Source organism: Echinops telfairi, unplaced genomic scaffold (assembly GCF_000313985.2).
Source record: "Echinops telfairi isolate 266 unplaced genomic scaffold, ASM31398v2 ScPeMD7_7420;HRSCAF=8458, whole genome shotgun sequence".
Lineage (NCBI taxonomy): Eukaryota > Metazoa > Chordata > Mammalia > Afrosoricida > Tenrecidae > Echinops > Echinops telfairi.
In genome coordinates, this window is record NW_022111320.1 from 35,874,670 (window position 1) to 35,884,793 (window position 10,124).

Consider the following 10,124-nt stretch of genomic DNA (forward strand, 5'->3'; position numbering starts at 1 on the left):
TGTACCACGGAGCTGTCGTGGAAGAGCCACAAGTGAGCTGTGGGAGGTTCTGAGGGAAGACGGATGTCCGTGAGAAGGTGAGCAGGGGTAAAGGCTTTGGGAAGGGGCATGCGTAAGAGTCTTTGGGCCACATGAGTCACCAGTGATAGTAACTATCCTTAAAAAATGTAATGTGGACAGGCAGAGAGTTTTGTGGGCTTTTACTCTGACCTGTGAATCAAGGAATAGTTTTAGGCAAAGGACTGACATATTCTGATCGAGGGATCTATAGCAAGGGGAGCAGAAGGGACAGGGGCAGAAGCAGGGAGACCAGACTGAAGACATCCACACTAATCTGAGGGAGGGGCCTGGGTGACCGTGGTTGACTAGTGTGTTACTAGAGTGAGGTGATGAGAAGGGTGGAACGTTCCAGTCTGTCAGTAGGGTGAAGGCAGAGCCAGGAGGACTAAGTCTGCCTTGCTAGCGTGTGCGGTTTAGGAGGAGTCAAGGATGACTGGTATGTTTTTAGCTGTAGCAACTGGGAAAGTACAATTGCCACTTTCTGACACCTGGGAAGACAGGAGGAGCTGGTTTGGCTGAAACGAGCAGGCACGTACGTGTGTGTAATCGCTGGGTTGGTTTTGGACCTGCTAGGTTTGAGATGATTATTGGCTGCTCAAGTGGAGATGTCAAATAGGCAATTCAATATGTATGAAAGCACTTGATCCATAGCCAAGTTTTATCTGAAGTCTAAAGTCGGGTTAAAAATAAGTTAATTTATGGTACTCCATGCCAAGTGTGTGTTGCTCTTTAAGGCTGCTGAGAAAATGAGGGCAGTCCGGGGTTACACTCATCAATTATTGCTCTTTCTGAAAATCCTGGGCGCCACACTCGGCTGTCTTCTTTGCACAGTAGGAACAGCAGCAACAATAAAAACAAGCACGTAACAATAAACCAGCTAAACGAGGCTGCAGAACTCGCTAGAGTTTCAGTTACACATCTCTCTGGCTTTCCCATGCAGGTTATCGCTACCACCCGATAGCTAGCTAGCTACTTCACTCAAGAGTGTGGCGACAAGACAGTTTAAAGCAAAAATCTAATGAGCAACGGGGCACGGAGATTCTGAAAACCCGGTAACTCAAATGATGTACCATAAATACGTGTGTATAAGCTGAGTTTTTCAGCACATTTTTGATGCAGTTTTTGTGGTAAAATTAGGTGCCTCGGCTGATATTCGGGTTGGCTTATACTCTAGTATATACGGTATGTACTTTGCTGTCCACAGCAGTTAGGAATCACTACTATTTCATTAATGAGCAGTCCATAGGTAAGAGTTCATAAAAAACACATACATACATACAAAAGTGTATATACACAGTGGGAGGTCTCTAAGATTTCATAAAAAGGAATGAAAAGAATGAAAATTTCCCAAACTATTCAAGTTTCCTCTTTATCTCAAACCCAAACCCACTACTAACCAGTCAATTTGGGCTAACCTGCCTATAGGGCAGAGAACTGCCTAACGGGGTTTCCACGGTTGTTAGGTATTTAGAGAAGCCAAGTGCCAGACTTTCTCCTGCAGAGCAGCTGGGGAGTTTGAACCACTGTCTTTTCACTCACAGGTGAGCACTTAACCGCTGCGCTACCAGGGCTCCAATACATGCCAGGAAAATATAGCAAATATAATATACATTTTTACTCTGAATTAATTTCTAAAACATTTTTAAATATAGATGAAATCTATAATAAACTATAAGCTTTTAAAGATTAATAAGCAATACTATTAAAGAGTGGGTTTTTCCCTCTTCCTCACCTAGATATTATGTATGAATGTAGTATATGGTGATAGTTGGTTTGTGGAACATACTTTTATGTATTGCTGAGATATATTTAGCAATGAAAAATTCATGGCCATGATCTGGAGCTAATATAAATATCATGGCAAATCAAAGTAAGATCTGGTACTTAATTACAGGAAATGTATTTTAAAAATGCAAGAATACAGTTTCTTCACGATAGTTTATGAATGGGGTCAAAGATCACAGGTGACCGCAGTGACCCAGATTGTAAACAGTACCAGGCCTTGATTGACACCTTCCGTCTTGTGAGGCTACTCCAGGGTTAGAGACTTTCGGCTTCACCATGCTAGGCTTGCTCGGACACACCCACCATGCCAGGGTGCCAGGCAGGGGCACTTCACCACCCACTGCACAATCCTTGGGGTGGGGTAGGGAGAGAAATAACATCCTATGGAGCTCAGCTTACTCCAGCACACAGAAGGTCTCCGTGAGTTAGAATCAACACCACAGAGACGTGTATTAATGGAAGAAAATATAATGCTAAGCTTAAATTGTAATCATAAAGCCACCAAGATTTTGGTAAGGGAGAAATTATCTATGGAAGGGCTTTAAAAAGAGTAAAAGGAGCCCTAGTGATATACTGGTTATGTGCTAACCTCAAGGTCAGCAGTTTGAAACCACCAGTCACTCCAAGGGAGAAAGATGAGGCTTTTTATTCCCATAGTTAGTAGTCTCACAACCCCACAGTGGCAATTCTACCCTGTTCTAGAGGGTCACCAAGAGTCATTCCACAGTCACTCCAGTGATCTTAAAGCTGTCATCAGAGTATCAGAGTGCTTTAAAAGTTCTTAAAAACAAACAAATGCAAGATACCAAGAGTGTTTGAAAAAAGTCATCCTTTGAATCAAGTCATGCTAGAGACACATTTTACAGTATGAATATTGGCACATAACCGTTACGGTACCCAGTTAGGTTTACCATGCGCCTCTGCTCTCACCAACACTTCTCCGTTCACACCTATGGCTGGCTTTCTTGGCTTGTTCCTCAGAGTACTGGAAAATGCTACATGCATCAAAATTAGTGGCTCAGGTTGAAGGGGTGAGCAAAGGGTGCAAGCAGCAGAGAGTGGGAGTGAGAAGGAGAGAGAAAAAACAAAACACCACCCAGGATTTGAGGCAACTTCTAATAATCATTTTTGCTGGTAACAAAGAGATGAGAAAAGTACAGGCATTATACTTCTACACTATTAATAATAAAAAGGCTCCTTTGGATTGTTTTAGATAACATTCTTCAACAACACATACCAACTTTCTTCACCTAGAGTAATATATTTATCTATCTGTAAAATCTGATTTCTAAAGTGGGTAAATTAGGAGGGAAATCATTTGCAATGAAAAATGTCATAGAGGTTTCTATTATACGTTCATTTAAGATGTGGTTCTACCTGGCTTGACGCGTAAAACCTTGGCACTTGATCACTCCCTGCCCCCTGATCTGGTTTTCAACACTTTTTGTTGTTGTTGTTTTTAATAGTGGGGTTTATCTCTGATGTTATTTTGTCATTGCAGGTAGCCCTCTTGAATTGCTGTTACATGTTTTTCAATATATGGAATCCAGGATTGATTAACCTATAGAGACAACAAGTAGAATAAGAGTTCCTGGGGGGTACAGTGGCGGAGGGGGAAGAGAGGAGAGTTGATGTCATGGAGTTCGAGAAAGAAGAAACTGTTTTGAAACTGCTTGTAGTATCAATTGAACAATACTGCTCGATGTGACCTCACTATGGAACGGTAGGATATTTGTGAGAGCTCCCAATAAAGTGGTTGTGGGGGTGGGATAAGTGGTTCCAGTTATGTAAGTTCAATTTTGCTCAATGTTAAAGGCGGTCCCCAATGGAGGGATGTCACTTTGTGTAAGTGGACCTTCCACTCTCAGGGGAGGGCGCACAGTCTGACACAGAACTGAAACCCAGCTCCCTGCAACGGACACCCTTCTGTTTCTATTTTGTCCAGCCATCCAGAGTCTAACCTCAACCCATAGCATCATCTCTGAAACATCTGAAGGCAGAGATCACATGTCCTTTTCCGGAAGGCACATGCCCTGGAGACAGATGGGTAAATTCCTAGCTGTATATTCTTAGAAAATCTTTCTAAGCCTCATCTAAGTCTCCTTTTCAGTAAAAGGGCACCGTGAGGCCCAGTGCTGTGCTTGACCCAGTGCAGAAACTCAAGATTCTCTCCTGACATATATTCATCTGTTCTTAAAAAGGTAAGGTAAAGCCTTTTTAAAAGAGTTCCTTAAAAAGAACCTTTTTAAGGTAAGGAACTCTGGTGGCATGGTAGGTTATAAGCTGGGCTACAAACCTCAAGGTCATCAGTTCGAATCTGCCAGCTGTTTCAAGCTGCTCCTGTAAAGATTTATAACCTAAGGGGCAGAGTTCTGTTCTGCCCAATAAGGTTGACTCAAAGGTAGTGGGCTTGGTTTTGATCCTTGGTGGTGCTGTTCAGCAAATGTGGGACTGCTAACCACAGGTCAGTGGCTCAAACCCACCAGTCACTGCCTGGGAGAAAGAGGGGGCTCTTTGATTCTGTGAAGATTTATAGCCTTGGAAACTCTGTATCCAGTTGCTATGAGTAGGCAGGCAGTGAATGGGTCGTGAAATGGTGGGGTTTCGAGGTGAATGAGGCACTCAGATGCAATGTGATTGGGTTCACAGTTCTGGAAAGGGTATCCTTCAGGTCCCCACAGAATTTTTAGCCAGCCCCAAATTCAAAAATTTCATTTGTAAGAAATAAAGCAGGCCTTTTTCCCCCTCTCCTGTGCTTGTATCAGGACCCCCACCATTAGCCACTTACCGTTCCATCTTGCTAGTTTGGCTTCTCTTTCTAGACCATCAAGGTCTTTTGGAAAATGGAATTACTTTGTCCAACTTATTCGTTGTTCAACCGAGCTTTGTTTGAGCTGCACACTTCTGTCATGGACAAGCCTACGCATTTTCCTGAGGCTTCTATTACAATGAACCAAATGACCAGCGGTGCAGCTTCTCCCCACCCCCTCCCCCCACCACGCACACAGAGACTTCCCCAGGGAGCTTCCACTGCAGGCCTTCAGAGAAAGGACACGCCCTTGGGAGTCCAACAGGGTACTACTGGGGAGGTACAGGCTGGTCGCAGAGAGGAGGGTCCCAATCATGAAAAGGAGAAAATGAGTTTTAGGTTATTGTGCTTTGTCACTGAACTCCAGCCAAATGCAAGTCTGGGTGGTCAATCGTGCGACCAACACGGTCAGCTTGGGTGTCAAGAGGGTGGGCATTGCAGGCCAGCTTCCTGGGTTCAAATCTTAGTACTGGTGTTCGCCTAATTACGGAATCTTTGTGCCTGGGTTTCCTCTTTTGTAAAATGAGGATGATTAGAGTACAGTATTCATAGGGAGGAAGGAAGAGCAATTACCGAAAGTCATTCCTTTTGCTTTTAAAGCTCTTTACTCCAACTTCCAATGTAGAGAAGTTTTACTTCCCTCCCACATGGGGAGGCGATGGATGCTGGCACCACACAGGGTTCCTTCACCACACACGTCTTCAAGCTTTCTTCCTGGGCTGGAGGGGGAACACGTGCTTACAGACGGGATATTTAAAATAGTCACGTGGCTGACTTACAGGCCGTAAAAGGAATGGGAAGAAAAGAGGAGCTGATACCAAGGACTCAAATCGAAACTTGTTTAGAAAATAAGGATGGCAGCAACTGATGTGTGGATTGTTATAAGAGCTGTAAGAGCCCCCAATACAATGATCTTTTAATTAAAAAAAAAAAAGCATATAAGAGAATCTTTCTTCTCCTGTTTGGATTCCATTGCCCTCTTGCACTCTGTATTTCCTTTAGATGTGGGCATAAAAGACTGCATTAGTTAATCTGATGTATTAATGGACAATAAATACTTCTTTACGGAATGTTCTCAGGATGGCTTTGAGTCACTGTGGGTCACACTTTCCGGAGGCATGTGTATTGCACATCCGGTGGGACGTTGAACTGTGGAGACACTAAAACCCAAAGCTCACTAGCTGGTGCCAGAAATGCTGCCTCACAGGCTCTGCCTTTATTCTGGCTCCCGCAGGCTCACAGGCTCAGGGCTCTAGGGCTGGCCCAGCCTACCCTCACCTCTAATTACACTCCCATCACCTGCTGTCCTAGCTTACCTAAAAACATGAGGGAGCCTCACAATGACTCCTGCTCCCCTTTCATCCCATTTCCCCACAGTTTTCTATGATCTTTTAAGATATTCCAAAGCCTCCTTGTACATCACAGAAGAGAGACAGAGAGAAGATTAGAGGAACAATGAAGTATAACCAAAGGGCTTGCTGGCGAGGATGCCTGTCATTTTCATCATTCTGTTGTTTCCTTATGACACACACACAGTTCTGGGAAGTATTTCCCGTTCATAAAAAAGGCATCAATTTCTGGATACATATACTTAAGAATATGTCTGAGGAGGCTTCAACAAGTTGGTTGAAAATGGAATCATCTTAAAACACAGCTGACTTTTCCAATAAGCTTGTGAAGAAGCCTTCTCGTCTGCACAGGGTCCGTCTGTGCATACTCGACTCAGTGGCAGTGGGTTTAGTGGGCGCATGGACACAACAATGCGTATTGCTCAAAGAGGATGGATGGTTCATACTGACCTTCGGGGGTTTAAACGGATAGTCTGGTGAAAAGGTAATGTCAAGAAAGAACACCCCTCCTTCATAGACAGATCCTGGGGGTCCCAATATAGTCGACCGCCATTCATAAATGTTGTCTCCTTTGGGTCCAGCACTAAAATAAGACACACAAATGAAATGTGCTTAGAAATTATGTGGCGTATTGGGGTTTAGAAATCTAGTTATGGTAACAACAAGTAGAGCAATTTCATAGAAATATAACAAAGTAAATAGGTTAATTCTGTGTAACAATTCATATAAAAATATCATCTGCCTTTTAAAAATGATATATGTTGGCATGACTTAACAAAACAGAACCAAGAATTCCTTTATCTCATTCACATCTCTAAGCCCTGGAACAAAAAGATTTCAACAGCCATAGCCCAGAGGTAGCAACACAAATGTCTAAGAAAGCATGAAAGGGTGAAATAGTCAGAAGTTAAGGAAACAAAGTTTCAAAGCTAGAAGAGTCCATGGAAAACAACTAGTCCAATCCCTTTGTCAACAACCAAGAGCAGGGTCTGTGGAGATCAATAACTATTAACTATCTCTTAAAGGTTCCACATCAAGTTCCACATCCCATCCAAATCTTTTCCTTCCTCTCTCCCTACCAGTGAAAAGGAGCCTTCCTTAGGTTAAACCACAGTTGAGGCTGTCTCGGTAAAGTCACCATCCCACAAGCCCTTTCCAGGGTTGCTATGAATGGGAGATGACTAGGCAGTGTATTTGGTTTTGGATCTGGAGATAAGATGCCCAAACTGCTTTTATGATTGTTTCGTCATTATTCTCTCCCTTCTTAGAATATTCTTCCTAGAAGAATAGATTTTGCCTTGGCCTCAGTGTCTAGTAAGTAAATGTTTGTTGGATAATGCTGGATTAATAGGAAGGTGAGTAAAGCCACATGGTTACTAACTCTCACGGAGATTCTTCATTGAGGAAAGTAAAGCTCATGCACGTCAAATGAATTCTGAACTGGAGGGCACAACAAGGCTGGCTTTCGTCTTCCAGTGTTCATTCCACTACACCAAGGCGTTACCGACATGTAATAACTAGATATACAACCTGTGAGCCAACGTGCTTGGGGAAGGTTGTCTTCCAAAAACGATTTTACTCTCATACATTAGTTCTGAAATTTGTTTATATCTACCAACAATTCACCATTGCACATCTGTTTGAAAAGCACGCATCATGACAAAGTTGAGTACAGTTAAGACAAAGTTATTCTAGGAGCGAAAAGACAGCTAATAACCTCCACACCCAAACGCATTCCCAATGAGTCAATGCTGACTGATGTCGTTACCCGAGCGGGTTTCTAAGGCTGTGGGCGGCATATGGGAGGAGATAACCCAGCCCCTGCGGAGCTGCTGGTGGTTTCGAACTGCCCAGAGTGTATGCAGCTCATTTCACCAATATATTGAAAGAGAAAAGAATTCTAGCGTCAACAGATCCAACAAAAAGCTCCCAATAGACTTTAATAGACGCTCATGCTAAAAACTCTTAACAAAATTGGAAGGAATTCCAAAATAGAAGGAAATTCCCTTTAACTGATTAAGAGCATCTACCAAAAACCTCACAGCAATTATTGTATAAAATTGTAATTATTGAAAACACTCCCGTAAAGTTAGGGAACAAGAAGAGTCTGCTTTATCTCTCCACTTCCAATCACTGTGATCTTACTCATGAAATAACACAAGGGAAAGAGATAAAACACACGACTTGAAACAGAAGAAAAGTGTTAGCATTTTCAGGATTTACATATACAGACCCTACTTCCCAAATCTACATAGAATTTACTAAACTTAATACAAAAGTTTACCCAAGTGGTTATATGTACGCTGAATATATATATATATATACACACACACACACACACACATAAAATCAACTGCATTTCAGAAGTTCAACAAAGTAAAAAATGTGTTTTAAATGACCAGTTACAATAGTATTAAAAATGCAAGTAACCTATGAATAAGTCTCATGACAGATATATAAGACATTTATGAAGAAAATTTGAAACTTTTTATTGAAGAACACACAAGAGAGTTAGATAAATGGAGTACTGTTTATGGATAAGGAGACCTAATATCCTACAGACGTCAATTTTCTCCAAATTAATCCAGTGCATTTCCAATTAAAAGTCCAATAGCTTTTTACAACAAAGCTTAAAGAAACCATTCTAAAATTTATATAGATGATCACAGAAATTCTTCCACCTTTCCCTATATGGAAACACATAGGGAAACTTAATATATGTCAGAACTAATGCGACTAGGGAGCTCCTTTTTGTATTTGGAACAGATACTGGGTTCCTACACAGCAATAAATATACACCTCTGTTGCAGAAGGCTTACAGACTTGAATGAAAGAGTAAAAAAACAGGGTTTGTCATGAGCTGAGACAAGCCACAAATTGAGAAACGATATTTGCATCATATAAAACCAACAGAGGGCTAGTGTCCAGAATACACAGTCTACAAATTCTGATTCTGAATCAAAAAGAGACTCACAACCCAAAAGAGAAGCATTTCCAGAAAGACAAAATATCCTGGCCAATAAGCACACTAAGCACGCTCCATTTAATCACGGAAATAAAAAATGTAGAACCATAGTCTCATTTTACAAAACCTATGGGCAAACAGCAACTTCTGATGAATTGATGAGGACACAGAAACACCAGACTCTCAGACACAACGCTGAACAAGTGGGTGCACCAATCATTTTGATGAAGCATATGAGAGGGATAAATGAGGGGCTTCAAAAAGTCTGTGGAAAAATTCTACGCTTTCATTTCCATTTTTCCACAAACTTTTTGAATCCTGGTGTATTCCTACCCTACAAGTGCACTCCTCGGTGTACATACCAAAGAAATTCTTGTGCATGTGCTTAAGGAGGGATGCACAGAATCTTCATGGCAGCTGTTTGTAAGAGCAAAACGCAAAACACCAATACCCACTGGCAGTCAGACTCATAACGATGGTAGCTTCACCCCAAAGGAAGGGTATAAGACAGTGGAAAACTCATGTGGACGAGTTGCAAAGGTAAATGTGGTAGTTACATTAACCTGGGGTCAATTTGGGACTGGAGAGGATAATGAGTGAAGGGGTGGAGTCTAGTCTGTCAATCGGGTCATAGCCAATGAGGCCTCTGTGTGGGCGTGGCCTTCTCCTGAAAAGTCTGCGAACTCTCTGATCTGCTCAGCATACAGATTGTTGTACTGTGTGGCTTGTGTGTTGCTTTGATGCTGGAAGCGATGTCACTGGTATTTCAAATGTCAGCAGGGTCAAAGTGAACAGGTTTCAGCGGAGCCTCCAGACCAAGAACAGACAAGGGATTAGAACTGGGCTACCCACTTCAGAGGAAAACGCCACTAAAAACCTTATGTGTGGCTTTGAAGCAGTGTCAGGTACTTAAAGCTACTACTACTATAAAATTTGAAAATAAGCAAACAAGAAAATATATTGTTGAGAAGCACCTACATACATGGTGAACTATTGGGGGTGGGGCGGCAGAGAGGCAATTGCTATCAGACAATGTATTGAAAAGTGGGCTTATGCAGGCATAGTTCGATTAACATTTAAGACTTGATCATTTTTCTCCATTTTAAATTTGTTCTAGTTTGTATTATTTTCTGCTTTCTTTTTTAAGATTTTTTTC

At 42.0% G+C, this 10,124-nt stretch overlaps 1 protein-coding gene across 1 annotated transcript in view; it reads right to left on the minus strand.

Annotated features, from left to right (window-relative positions):
* Positions 1-10,124, minus strand: part of UBE2E2 (ubiquitin conjugating enzyme E2 E2) — a 343,460-nt gene that overhangs the window by 89,016 nt on the left and 244,320 nt on the right. The window contains exon 4 of the mRNA XM_030887671.2: positions 6,454-6,586. Within this exon, the coding sequence (XP_030743531.2) occupies positions 6,454-6,586 (133 nt within the window). The remainder of the gene's footprint in view (positions 1-6,453; positions 6,587-10,124) is intronic.